At 48.6% G+C, this 14,290-nt stretch overlaps 1 protein-coding gene across 1 annotated transcript in view; it reads right to left on the bottom strand.

Moving 5' to 3' along the window:
• Positions 1 to 14,290, bottom strand: part of CEP250 (centrosomal protein 250) — a 139,918-nt gene that overhangs the window by 29,305 nt on the left and 96,323 nt on the right. The window contains exons 21-25 of the mRNA XM_025215718.1: positions 13,103 to 13,620; positions 3,618 to 3,777; positions 2,481 to 2,796; positions 1,363 to 1,490; positions 973 to 1,093 (exon numbers count right to left, since the gene is read on the bottom strand). Of these exons, the coding sequence (XP_025071503.1) occupies positions 973 to 1,093; positions 1,363 to 1,490; positions 2,481 to 2,796; positions 3,618 to 3,777; positions 13,103 to 13,620 (1,243 nt within the window). The remainder of the gene's footprint in view (positions 1 to 972; positions 1,094 to 1,362; positions 1,491 to 2,480; positions 2,797 to 3,617; positions 3,778 to 13,102; positions 13,621 to 14,290) is intronic.

Raw genomic sequence — 14,290 nt, 5'->3', positions numbered from 1 at the left:
GCTAGTGATTGGCTTGCTAGCCGTATAAAATTCTGTGCGACTTCCGCCCAAGTCGGAGAACTTTGAGCATGCTGCAGAGTGCCTTTAAAGATTCCTGACTTGCGGCTGAGCTGATCGATAGCCTGATCACCTATCGATTCTTCTCCCCGTCGCCGAGCGCAGTCCTTCGACGTACCCTTTTCCCTGCCGGCCTGACTCGTGTACGGATTCGCTGGCCTGAGCCTTGCCAGCTGGAGCAACTCGTGTAGTTGTTTAAGCGACCGGACCACCTGCGTCGTGACTACTAGCAGCGTAAGTAAAGCTTTTTGCAACCAATACGCTTTGTCTGCCTCTCCATTCACCAGCCCGCCCAACGACCGAGTAATTTCTAAATCACCTCAAGTCGGCTCCGGCCGTCTGAGACAAGAGGTAGATGTGAAGATGAAAACTAGAGTCTTTGCTGAGGACAAAAAGCTCAGAGACTGCATCAGATTTGAGAAAGGAGAGCGCTAAGAAGGAAATAGAAACAACAGATTGTAGAAAACTGGCACAGGAAAGAGATAAATTAAATATTGACAACTGAAGGAAAGAAGAGATCCAAGTGAAAAAGGCCACACGTTTGCACAGGCAGGAAGAGACAAGAAGACACGAATTTTCTGCTGATTACAATACGGAGTGGTGGCCAATGTGCTCAAAAAGGACACTATGAGGCACCATGCTAACTTTCTGAAGTGACATACAATCTCCTTGGGAGCACTGGCCTTGTGTGTGTATTCCATATAACCATGGATCCCTTTTTAATAGACCCTTGTCCCTTCCATCTCCCTAACATGGCAGCACTGGGGGATAACATCTTGTCTGCACACTTGCTTTTGTTTTCTTCGTTTTCCTTCCCTCTTATGGTACCTTTTCTTCTCCCTCTCACTGGTAACATTGCCACCTTTCTTACAGCACAGAGCAGGATTGGCATGTTGGAAAGAAAGGAGGCTGTACCTTCTTGGCTCTGGGCCAGCTTCTTCTGCAGCTCTTGAGTGTGGGCATTGAGACATTCCCTCTCAGCCTCACTCTTGTTCAACTCCAGATTCAGCTGCTGAGCCTTGTTCCTGGTGTCATCCTAGAGAAAACAAGGAAGACAGCAAGAGGCAGCAGAGACATTGCCAAAAAAAGGGAGTGTAAATCCTAGGGCCAAGACTCAGCCAAGGCAAGGTCAGAACCTACTGAGACAACAGTAGTGGGTGAACCACTAGAGACAGTGCAGTCCCCACTCTCTGTGTTCCTTACAGACCAGATCTGACATAGGGAATATGATCCAGCTCAGCCACAGCTCCTAATCTGGTGGTCAAGTTCAACAGAGTGAAGAGGGAACCTGAGAAGGGCAGTTACCAGATCTTGTTGAGTCTGCTTCAGGTTCTGCTGCAAGTCTCGGAAGGCTGTTGCCACTTGGTCCACCAGAAGCTCTGTGGGGAGGTCCTTGGGCTGAGGCTCAGCTAGATCCCAGCTGCTTTCCTGTTCTGGAAAAATAAGTCCCCCATCTCAGTCTTTAGATGAAGGGTCACTAACATGAGAGGTCTGCTTACATGAGAGACACTGGCAGTGTTTGGGGACCCTGCTTGAGATAGGTCACAAAATTTATCTCACAGGACATAAATTACAGTGTGCTACCTCAGCTGCCCACTAGATGGCAATGGTGCCCACAAAAAGATGGTTGTGCATTTTCCAGCAGCTAATGGGGTCCTATTTCATTCTGGTGCTGGAAAATGGAGTCACATCTGCACTCTCAAACAAGTAGTTTTCTTTCTCTACAGCATGCCAAGGCTCACAAGTCTTCTTTGGTTTGGGTCTGTTCTTCATCTCCTACTAACTCCCTCCTTGGCTTTTGAGACAATACTGTTACAGAAATACAGCACCTTTTGTGCTTGCTAATAGCTCTGTTTCTACTCTGAATCCCATATCCCCGTTTGTTCTAGTAAATGATGCTGAAATGAGGTGGGCCTACAGACCCTTAGATACTAGAAGCAGCTGCTAGGTGTTCAACTATTTCCGGCCTCCCTCATTTCCCTCTTTCCTGCCATACTGTGCTGGGGAAGACAACCCCTTCAGTCCCTATTCTGCTCATCCAAGTAAGGAGATGAAGCAGAAGATACTCATCTTGGAAGACTGGAAGGGAAGGGTCAAAATGGTCCTTTTGGAAAAAATAAGAATGTAATATAATCTCTCAACTCTGCTAAATACTCCCTAAAGACACTGGAGCAGGAAGCAAAATGAACCAGTCTTTCCTCCCAGAAACACCAACTGGTGGTGAGAGGAAGGGAGTAGAGTATGGGGTGATTTTCACTGGTTCAGAGAATCATCACCACAGCTCCAAACTGTCATATGCGCTGCATGCTTGAGTGCCCCCCATCATTGCCTTTGTTCAGGAAAACTGTAGAGCCTTCTCATCCCATGGGTAATCCCATCTGGTCTCCCAGGGGGTAAGCCCCTAAACCTCCAGTTACACTTGCCTGGTATAAGGTCTCCACTCAGATCAGTGCTGCCACAACGAATATGCTGCAAAAGTGAATAAAACCTTGCCAGCTGGGACTGGGCTTCATGGTGAGCATCACTAGCTAGGTGGCACTCTGCAGCCAGTGCCTCTGCTCGGCTCTCCGTGCTGTGAAGGCTCAGATGCAGCTGAGATACCTCAGCTTCAAGCTTCTGCAAGGAACTCCTCAAATGCCGTTCACCTGCCTGTGACTCCTCCAGATCCTGTAACAGCTGCTTCTCATGGGTTTGTAAGCCAGCCTCTTTCTCCATCATTGTCTGCCTGAGTGACTGGACCTGCAACAGATATGTAGAGATCCTCAAATTAAGTACAAATTCCAGAGGAGGTATGGGCAAGGGGAGGAGTAAAAGTGGCTTCAAACAAACACCTTGCTGTTGGCTAAGTCCAAAACCAAGCATCAGAATGGAAAACAGGCTGGAAATGTGCTAGAACCCTCTAGGGCTACATTGGGCCTAGAATTCTCCCATGCAAGAGAGACCAACTTTGCCCAGAATGAAGATCCCTGCCTGCCATGCCCAAAGACTTAAAAATGAACAAAAAGAAACACCTAGAGAAAAATGTGAAGAAAAACATGAAGAAGCACATGGAGAGCCAGGCATGCCAACAGGGGAGAAGAGGTATCTGAGACATGTCTGGAGAAAGGAATGGGGAGCTAGTGAACTCTTGTGCCACATCGCTGGGATACTAAGTGAACAGGCCAAGGAGGAAGAACATGGACATATTCTTATAGCCCCTTATATTCTTCTGTATCTCCCATGACACTAGCCTTGTAGTCCCTTCCCCTTCAGCAGCAGAATACTGCAGAGTGAGGCATGACAGCTGGGACCAAAAACTGTAAGACTGGCACTAAGGTCTAACAGAGTCTGTTATGCTTTCAGGGGCTGAGGACACAGGGAGGGTAGCCCAGATGTTACACTGGCATCAAAGATCAAAGGCTGTGAGGACTGTAGGAGGACAGGAGGAAGTGTGTGTTGCAGGACTGAGAAAAGTGAGGGAAGGGACAGAAACCACTGCAGAATGGGTGGAGGTGAGAGTAGGACAGGACTGGGGAAAGCCTGATTTGTCTCTGGGGAGAGAAAGCTGGTTTTCAAGGCACCTGGTTCTTGAGCTCCTGTATTTCTCCTTGGTAATCAAAATGAAGCTGCTGGGCCTGGCGAATGGCTGATTGTAGGCTCACAATCTCACTTTGCTGAGCAACACCTCTTTCCTGCAGGGTCCTAAGCCTCAGTTCTTTCTCCTCCAGGGATAAGGTCAGGCTGAAAGAGAAAGCATGTAGGTATATCTCTGCTATGTGGCATAATATTTACTAAGACCTCAGGACTGAAGACTGCTGTCAGAGAAGGCCCAGGACTCTCAGACCACGAGTACTCTGCCCAGTCTGATTTTCAATTTAAATGCTGTATAACCCAGGGCTGTCCAATTGGTAGTCTTGGGGTCCTGTCTGACTGCCACTCCCTCCTCACTTCTCCAGCTTGCACTTGCTGCCCCTGCCCCAAGGAGTAGAGCAGTGTGGCATTGTGTGGGGAGCTGAGGGCAGGCTTGGGGCCACACAGTGCAGAGGTGGGGTGGGGAGGGAGGGGAGATGTGTCTGTGCAACTATGTGGTGCAGCAGTAAGTGCAGCAGTGGAGGGGCATCTATGCAATATGCAGCCTGGGGGACCCATCCCATGGGCCACCTTGGTGAGGTCCCCACTGGTACAGCTTGCAGGGCTTGGGGCCCCCAGATGCCTAGAAGCTGGATGGCTCTGCTCTAATCAATTTGGCTGCTCATTCAGTGCTCTGCTAGCACAGCAGCCACTTGTGAGCACAGTCACTACCCTGTGCAATGACTCCACGACAGAAACACAGGAGAAAAATCTTCCAACTGCTCGGCAGCTTTTTCATCAAGTTATGCCCTTTCCACAAGGACCATCATGTCACATCACTTTCTATAATAATCAGGAGTCAGATCCATACATCTTGACTTCTTTTCTCATTTGCGAACTTCCCTCACACTAATCATATTATCATGGTGCTTAGGGTCGGAAGGGACCTAAACAGATCATCAGGTCCGACCCCCTGCCCTGGGCAGGAACGGGTGCCGGGGTCATATCACCCCAGCCAAATATCTGTCCAGCCTCCTCCTGAAGACCCCCAAGGTAGAAGAGAGCACCACCTCCCTTGGGAGACCATTCCAGAGCCTGGCAGCCCTAACTAAAGTAATGTCTCCTGATGTCCAGCCTGAACCTTCTAACAATTTGTGGCTGTTATTCCTAGTAACCCCGGGTGGTGCCTGGAGGAACAGAGCCTCCCCCAAGTCTTGCTGGTCCCCCCTGGTGAGTTTGTTAACGGCCACCACATCCCCTTTCAGCCTTCTCTTGTGGAGGCTGAACCGGTTCAGGCCCTTTAGCCTCTCTTCATAGGGCCCGCCCCGCTGCCCCTGGATCATGCGAGTGGCCCTCCTCTGGACCCTTTCAATGCTAGCCACATCCCTCTTGAAGTGCGGTGCCCAGAACTGGATGCAGTACTCCAACTGTGGCCTGACCAATGCCACATAGAGGGGAAGGATCACCTCCCTGGACCTGTTTGTGATGCATCTGTAGATGCACAACAAGGTGCGGTTAGCCTTATTGACCAATTCCTTACATTGGCGGCTCATGTTCATCCTGGATTCAACAATGACTCCAAGATCTCTTTCTGCCACCGTGTTGACAAGAAGGGTGTTCCCCAGCCTATAGGTGTGTTGCTGGTTCCTTCTCCCTAGATGCAGCACCTTGCACTTGTCTGCATTGAATTCCATCCTATTCTCATCCGCCCACCTCTGTAACCTGTCTAGATCTAGCTGGATTCTGTCCCTCCCCTCCAGTGTGCCCACCTCACCCCACATCTTTGTGTCATCAGCGAATTTGGACAGCGTGCTTTCCACACCCACATCCAGATCGCTGATAAATATGTTGAACAGTACAGGCCCCAAGACTGAGCCCTGGGGGACTCCACTGCCCACATCCCTCCAAGTCAAAAACAACCCTTGCACCACCACTCTCTGGGTGCAACTGTCTAGCCAATTTGCCACCCATCTGACTGTGTAGGCATCGAGGCCACAGTTGCCTAGTTTTTTTTTGAGAGAACGTGGTGAGAAACAGTGTCAAAGGCCTTCATAAAGTCCAGGAAGAAAACATCCACTTTGATGCCCTCATCCAGGGACTTTGTGACCTGATCATAAAAAGAAACCAGGTTAGTTAGGCAGGACCCGCTCTCAGTAAACCCATGTTGGTTGCCCCTGAGCATTACCTCCCCTGCTGGGCCCTTGTAGATATGCTCCTTGATAATTTTCTCAAAGGTTTTCCCAAGGACCGAAGTAAGACTGACTGGCCTATAATTGACAGGGTCCTCCTTTCTCCCCTTCTTGTAAATAGGGACCACGTTGGCCCTTTTCCACTCCTCTGGTACCTGGCCAGTGCCCCACGAGTGCGCATAGAGCCATGCCAGGGGCACTGCTATGACCCCCACCAATTTCCTCAGCACCCTTGGGTGAAGAGCATCTGGACCTACTGATTTAAACACATCCAGCCCCTTCAAAAGTTCCCTAACTAGGTCATCCCTGACCCTAGGTATGGTGGTGTCTCCCCTGAGTCTGTCCACAGTTCTAGTGGGAGAGATGTCCCGGTCCCTGGTCAGGAATATAGAGGCAAAGAATTTGTTAAAGAGGTCAGCTTTTTCATTTGCCGCAATCACCAGATTGCCAAGCCTATCCTGTAGGGGCCCCACATTACCCTGTGCCTTCTTCTTACTTCCTATGTATTTGAAAAAGGACTTTTTATTATCTTTAATTCTGCTCGCTAGCCCTAGCTCCATCTCTGCCTTGGCCTTCCTAACAGCCTCCCTGCAGTCCCGAGCAATGGAGGTGTAATCCTCCTTGGTGATAGCCCCTTGCTTCCACTGTTTGCATGCTTCCTTTTTTGCCCTCAGGTATCCCTAGATGCCTTTGCCGAGCCATGGGGGGTTCTTAGCACTCCTGCCCCACTTGGTGCACATTGGAACTGATTCCCTTTGAGCTCAGAGGATCGTCTCCTTGAGGAACAACCACCCATTTAGGTCAACATGGGTGACCTAAACTACCCAGAGAATCAGTTCTCTTACAGTGAGCAATGTGATTTTGACTCAGCTGCTGAAACTCACTAAAAGACCCAACTGAGTTCTAGGTGCTAAGTACTGTGTGAACACAGTCATGGACAGTTCCCTACTCAAAGAGCTCACTGCTTAGTGCAAAGCTGAGAGACAAGTTAATGGGAGACCTAGAACTGTGACCCACCAAACTCATCTCCTACTGGGGACACTAACTATCCCTTAAGAAGGGATCAAATTTAGAAACTTGTTGAGATGGCCAGGATTCAGGCTGGTGACCTAGTTGTGAAAGGCTCTGTGGCATATTAGTAATAACCTGGGGCACCTATTTCTGGTAAATGAGACTGCTTTCTAGAAACATATTCAGTAATCTGACAAGCTTGGAGCTCCTCCTCTTTGCTCAAACTGGCAAAATCTTCCACCAGGTGCTTTAAAGTTCTAATTTTAGCAGTGCTTGAATTTCAAGCCACCCTATAGCCCACTTGCCTCAGCTGAAAGCTGCAGGTGCCTTGATATAGAAATTTCTCCATAAAAGTGGGAGCCTGAATAGGTGTCACTCTAGTTATACCTAAAGCTAACAAAGCTGTGGTTTCACACATTCTACAAAACATCCCGTCACCTTGTTTTAAAGGGCAACTGCAATTAGCTCACAATACTGATAATCCTTCTATTCTTTCCTTGTCACCTAAGTGGTCATTTTTGGCATCTAGGAATTCTATTCCTGGCTTTGTGAGCCTATGTGCATAGGCAACTATGTGTGTGTATAGACTGGCATGTGCAGTAGGCCAGTCCTTGTGGAAGGGAGGTACATGGGAAATATGTGGGGCCACTGCCTCAGTGATCTAACTGGGAAGTTTTTCCTGATATGTGATCTAAACCTACTTTGCTGCAATTTAAAGCCACTGATACACAACCTGTTTTCCACAGCAACAGAAAAAAACTGTACTCCCTCTTCCTTATGGCAGACTTTCAGATATTTGAAGACTGCTATCATAATCCCTCCTAATCACTTTTTTTTACAAGCTGAACTGCATATTTCTTTCAACCTCTTTTCATAGGGCTTAGCTTCCAAGGCCTTTATAATTTTTTACCCAAAAAGCTCAAAAACACAAACACATACATACTAACAAAACTAGGAGTGCTCCAATAAAGATTTTTCTGGCCGATACTGATGGTTGATTATTAATGAGTCACATTGGCTGATGCCGTTCCGATTACCGATATGCAGTCTGGCAGCTTGGAAAGCAGTGTCCAGCTGGTAAGTCTGTGGGGGAAAAGGGCCAGCAGGGGGGAAGGGATGTAGGGAGTGAAAGGCCACCCACAGTGAGGGGAGGGAGGGAGTGGAGCTGGGGCAGGCACTGCCCAGCTGGGGTGGGGCAGGGCACAGGACATAGCTGTGAGCGGCTCATCCAGGAATGCAGGCAGGGGGCAGCCCCCGCCGCTGGTGCACCCTGGGGGAGGCACAGAGGGGCACGTGCCCCCCAGATTTGTGTGTGGGGTACATGCGGGCTGCCACTTTGAGCTGGGGTCAGGAGTGGTGCTGGGTTCTTCCTGGTAGGGGGCTGGGCCAGAGCTGTGCACAAGGCGGACAGCAGCGGTGCTGGGAGGGGAGGCTATGGGGTGGGCTGTAGGTCCCAGAATTTGCTATAGGGCCCCCTCTGAACACTACCTCCCAGCACTGCTGTTGCCTGCCTTGTGTGCAGCTCCAACCAAGATCCCCTGCCGGGAAGAGCCCAGCACTGTTCCCAGCCCCAGCTCGCAGCAACAGCCCTCCCTCAGCCTGCGCACAAATCCAGGGGGGCACATGCCCTTCTGTGCCTCCCCCAGGGTTCGCCAGAGGTGGGAGCCACCTCCCGCTCTATGCCCCAGACAAGCCACTTGTGGCTCCATTTCGCATCCCGCCCTGCCCCAGCCCCAAGCCCTGCTGCCTCCCTCATTGTGGGGGTCTCGATCTGCTCCCCCCATGCCCCTTCCCTCCCACCCCTTTTCCCCCACAGACTTACCAGCTGGATGCTGCTCTCTAAGCTGCTGGGCTGTGTGCATGCATGCAGCATTTATCGACCACACCAGTCAAAAAAAGCCGATTGCTGATAATGTCAATTTTGCTTTGATCAGTGCCAGTATGAGATGAACTGATGTATTGGTGCACCTCTAAGCAAAACGCCTACATTCACTTTTAAATACATTGTTCTTTAATGTAAAACCATTCCAACAAGTATCCCCAAATAATTCTTTCATACACAAAATACCTAGACAAAATTATGGCAAAAGAACGTTACAGTTACAAACTCAAGGATTTGCCACACAACTCAAAGGTTGTGTGTCATAAACAACTGGCATGTCCTTAATTCCCTCCCCTTTTATTTATGTTTTTCAATACAGTCTTTAGTTCCATGATCAGATACTGTGCTTCTAGCTTTACTAAGTAAATAGCCATTATTTGACCACTACCAAACATCTCCTGAGTATGTGCACACTTATTTTTTTATAATCATTTGGTCAAATGTAAATGAGAAAAAGCACATTCTTAACACCAATGTGACCCCTTGCCAAATGTCGAGCCCCTGTGGCAGTTAGAACTTCTCAATGAAATAGTTGTAGGAATCTTTTAATGGCAGAAAAACAACATACGTTCTGCAAACCCCTCCTCAGAATTGTTGAACTAATTTAGCTTAAAAAAAATCAACCTGAGGAAGGCGATCTAAAAAACTACAGCACAAACAGTTAATTTTTGGCAATACGATAAGGAACAGAAAACAGGGTTGTTAAATGTAATATTTACTGTAAACAGTATTATCTACATCCCTCAATCCTTCACTAGAACAACCGCGTTTGAATTCATGATTTTCAGATACAAAGAACAGTCCTTTTTCATTGCAGATACAGGTTCCTACAAAACTAGAGAAAAGCTATATGATTTGTGTATTTGTAACAGAGCACCCAAATCAACAGTAGGTCATTTAGGGGAACACAAATATCCCCCAAAATTGGATTTACGATCCTCATTAACAGTGAATAACATCCTATATTCATCTGTATCATTCACACGTTAGTATGCAACCTTTTGTTCAGTCTGTTTCATATCTTGTCTGCAAAATCAGAAGTCATCAGTTTATTAACAGTCTAAGCTGTCTAACTAGATATCAGCCAGCTCATGTGTTAAACTTTCCACCTGTATAGGTAAGTTATGACTTCCACCCTTCCCCGGAACCTAAATGGAAAATCCTCAAACAATTGCAACCCACCCTAGCAAAAGACCCAGTTCTTAAAGATATCTTTCCAAAACCACCATCCTAGCCTCTAAACAGGCACTGAACCTCACCAACCTAATCACCAGAAGCAAACTTCCTATGGCCCAAAGCACATCGAATGGATCCAGACCATGGCCAGGCATGAATGCTGCGTGCTCCTGGCGGCTGGGGGGGACAGTGAGCTCCAGCAGGCAGTGGCGGCACTGGTAGTGGCAGAAGCATGGCGGCTGTAAGTGTGGAGCTCCCACAGGCAACCGTAGCACTGTCAGCAGCTGGGGGGGGGGAAGGGTGGCGAGCGCTGACCGGCAGTCGGCGACCACCCACAGATGCCGCCGGCGCCTTTTGATAGCGGGGTGCACCGCCACGCTCAGGGAGTGCATGTGCACCTCTGTGCACTCCCTATGCATCGCCAATAATGTCAGGACAAGAAACGTAAAACCTGCCAACACATCTTGACCATTTCCACAATAACTACTCCCCACAACAGAACCATCACCATTTCTGGATCTTATACCTGCACCTCCAGAAATGTAATATATCTCATTCAGTGCACTGAACGTCCTGATGGAAACTATGTACAAGAAACCAGGCAACAATTGTGTACCAGAATGAACACACACAAGAAACCTATCAAAGACAAAAATACCCAATTACTTGTGGGTGCACACTTCTCACAAGACAACCATTCCCTCTCCAATCTTTCAGTTCTAATCCTCAAAGGGAATTTACAAAACAGCTTTCATAGTTGAGCCTACTAACCTCACTTCATAAATCTACTGGATATAAAAAATTATGGACTAAATATAGACACTGGATTTATGGCACATTATAGCCTGCCTGCCATCCAATAACCCCAGGTAACCTCTCTACATTTGATCAGCTACATTTTATTTACTGGTCAACATTCCTCTCCCCCCACCTGGCCTACTTGTCTCATACCTATTAACTCCTATCCCCTCTGATCTTTCCTGCCACTCAAATGCATTTTTACAGATCTGCATTTTGCATATTGGCTTAAGCTTCAATTGCACCCAGAGCACACAAACGCTAGCAGACTTTCCCAATGCCTGAAGAAGGGTGTTTGTGCCCCAAAGCTCATATAGAACAATTTTTCCAACTATTTAGTTGGTATAATAAAATATACCATATATGCCCAAAGAATCTTGTCTGTCAAAGAGCAGTGAGTCATTTCTGGGGGTTTTGTATTTCGGTCTGTTAACCTAACCACCCTGTGCTCATGTTTTTGTTTTATGTAACAGTTCTGTTTTGATGTTTTATCCTACAGTCTAGGAATAAGAGAGATCTCAGAACAGCTCACAGCAACAGGCATTCTATTCCATCAGGGACAGCAGACTCATTCTTTCCTATCTCAGGGAACGGTAAAAGTCCAGAAGATCACCTTCCAGTAAGCCACAGGTGTCAGCTTTTATTTTTGCCAGGGGAGCTGAATTGAGCTTGTAAGGGGAGTGGGGGTGGATGTGGGCTGACTGATGTGGGTTTGGGGCTTCTCACCCTGCTGCACAACTCTGCCACTGCCCCCACTGCTGCCATTGTGGGCACAGGGCACCTTGCCATAGCGGCATTGCTGGCATGCTGCCCCCAGTTGGGGGGCGGGGGGAGGGGGCAGCAGGGCAGAGAGTTCTGAGCCCACAGCAGACAGCCTGCATCTGCCCCCACACTGCACACAAATCTGGGGGACATATGCCTCCCCCATTTCCCCCTCCCCAGGAGTGCATGCAATGACAGGCAGCCACCCTGCTCCCCCCTCCAATGAGCCACCCATGGCTCTGTCCTGCTTCCTGCCCTAGCCCCGGGCCCCATGCACCACCTTGGCTGAGCAGTGCCCCCAGGACCGGTCCCCGCCCCACTTCTTCCCTCACCATGGGGACATCTATCTGCCCCATCCCCCCACATAGACCTACCTGCTCTCGCCGCTTCCTGGGGCTGTATTCCTGACCACGTGCATGTGTACACATGCATGTGGTGACCCCTGCATCCTGCTCCCTGCAGCCCTTTTGCAGGCCGGAACTCTGCCAGCCTGCAAGGTGAAACCTGCCGTTTTGCATGTTTTTCCGCAATGAATAGAAAACCTGGATCCCTGCACAATGCTGGGAATCCAGGGTAAATGCTGTCCTGGAGTCAAGCAGCCTGGGACTCAGAATTGATGTTCCCATTTCAGGACTGTCCTGCCCAATTAGGGATGGGTGGTCACCCTACCCTCTTCCTGAGGGGGGCCAGGGCCCTTGGGTTGCCACTTACTTGGCACCTGTGCACTAAACTGTAAAATCTGGTCACGGTGCTGGTTAGACTGAGATTTACTAGGAGAGAAGAGTCCTCCCAGAAGCACCAAGGATATGCAGCAGGGCAGTGGGGAGAGGATCTGGAGATATACAGTTCAGAAATAAATCCTGAGGCAATCTCTTGGTTTTGTCATGGGCTGACGCTGTGGTCAGCCCATTACAAGACCAGGGGATTGCCACAGGATTTATTTCTGAACTGTATATTTGTAAAGCCAGTGACATTAAGCCATGTTCTGATTCATGTTTTAAATACTTTGGGTTGGAACCACTGAGCTAGTAACCTGTCCATGAATTACTTTACTTGCAGCAAGGCAGAAGTTCCAAACTGTGGATGGCAGACAGCCATCTGGTATTGTTTTACTGGCTTCCTCTCTTTGTGACCAGCAGATTCTTAGGTTCTTCATTAGGAAGACTAGAGAACCATAAAAATAAGTGCAAACAGGAAGATGCAGCCATCTTGGCTAAATCTACTAAGGGCTATTTCTAGACAGGAAGATAAGGGCAAGAGCCTTCACTGGCACTTGAGCTACAGGACATGAGAGGAAAAATAATTGAAGGTGTCAAGCTGTGAGATGCCTCTGCAATCTATTTAAAAATTACCCCTCATGAACACCGAGCTGGAGGCTGAGGAAAAGTGATTATCATAGCTGCAGGATGATTTTCTTAAGAGCTAGATATTTTGGGCTATGTCTACACTATTTCTGCAGCAGTTTTGAGTATGACAAACTGTGATAAGTCTGAGAGAGTACAGGTCAGCCATTGCAGGATGGGAATGCAGTCAGCTCTGAAGTGGAACAACAGCATTGAATACTGATCATTGGGAAGTGCTGCCAGATCCACTCATAGGTGTGCAGACCCAAGAGAGGGGGGCATTCATCTAGTGGGAAGGAAACTATCTAGCCTCATCTTATTTGATTTCTGCCTACCTGTCTATTTTACTCTCCAGGTCTCTCACTACAGCCTGCAGTTCCATGTTCTGATGCTCTACTTCTTCCCATTGCCTTCTCTCCCCTTCCAGGTCCTGCAGTGCAGCCTGTAGCTCTGTGTTCTGACACTCCACCTCCTGCCATCGCCTTTTCTCCCCTTCCAGGTCTCTCAGTGAAGCCTGCAGCTCTGTGTTCTGATGCTCCACCTCCTTCCACTGCATCCTCTCCTCTTCCAGGTCTCTCAGTGCAGCCTGCAGATCTGTGTTCTGATGCTCGACTTCCTCCCATTGCTTTCTCTCCCCTTCCAAATGTTGCAACACCGTTTGCAGCTCTGTATTCTGATGCTCCACCTCCTGCCATCGCTTTCTCTCCCCTTCCAATACCTCCTGGATACGTGCCACCTCCAGCATCTTTTGGTTGGACAACTGTTGTGCCTTGCTCAGGCGCTGCTGAGTCTCTTGGTCAATCACTTGCCAGGAATCCTTGGCAATCACTAACTGAAGTTTCAAATCTTGCACCTGAAATAAGAATGCAAGAATCAAAGGTAAAAGCATGAAACACCCAACCTATGTGAATTTTGTGGGGAAAGGGGAGAAGCAGGCTAAAGAACCATCTTATCATGATTTGCATTACCAGGATTGCATTAGATGTGGCTTATGTTTTTGAAGATCTAAGTGGAGAAATATATTCCCCTGAAATACCAGCCAAGAAACTGGGTACAGGAGCATTGTGATGAAAGACATTTTGCCACTCCCTGTGGTAACCAGCAGCAGGACGACAGAGGAACAGTCTCTTAGTCCAATAAAACTGAACCTCTGGCTCAGAGACCAGATCCAGCATGTGGAATCATGTCATTCAGCCTGTAGGTCTCCTCACAGGTCATACATTTGGCAGGGGGAACTGTGGCAATTAACATTGTGCCACCAGTCCCTGACTGCCAAATTTCCAAGCTCTAAGGACCAGATAACCTGGCCCTGAGCACAAGGCTGGGGCCAAGTGCTAGCTGGCATAAGATCCAATCTGGCATGCAGGGCCAAGGCTGGAGCCAAGGCCAGGGCCAGGGTCCCCACCAGATCAGGCTCTGGTTCTGCATGCTGGATCTGGCCTATGAACTAACCCTGAACCACTTATCCAGCCCACAGGGCTGAAAGGTTGGACACCATTGTCTTAGTCCCTTTGGGTTTAGGG

Source organism: Alligator sinensis, unplaced genomic scaffold (assembly GCF_000455745.1).
Source record: "Alligator sinensis unplaced genomic scaffold, ASM45574v1 scaffold705_1, whole genome shotgun sequence".
Lineage (NCBI taxonomy): Eukaryota > Metazoa > Chordata > Crocodylia > Alligatoridae > Alligator > Alligator sinensis.
Note: the sequence above shows the minus strand (reverse complement) of the source record. Positions and strands in the feature narration are given on the sequence as shown.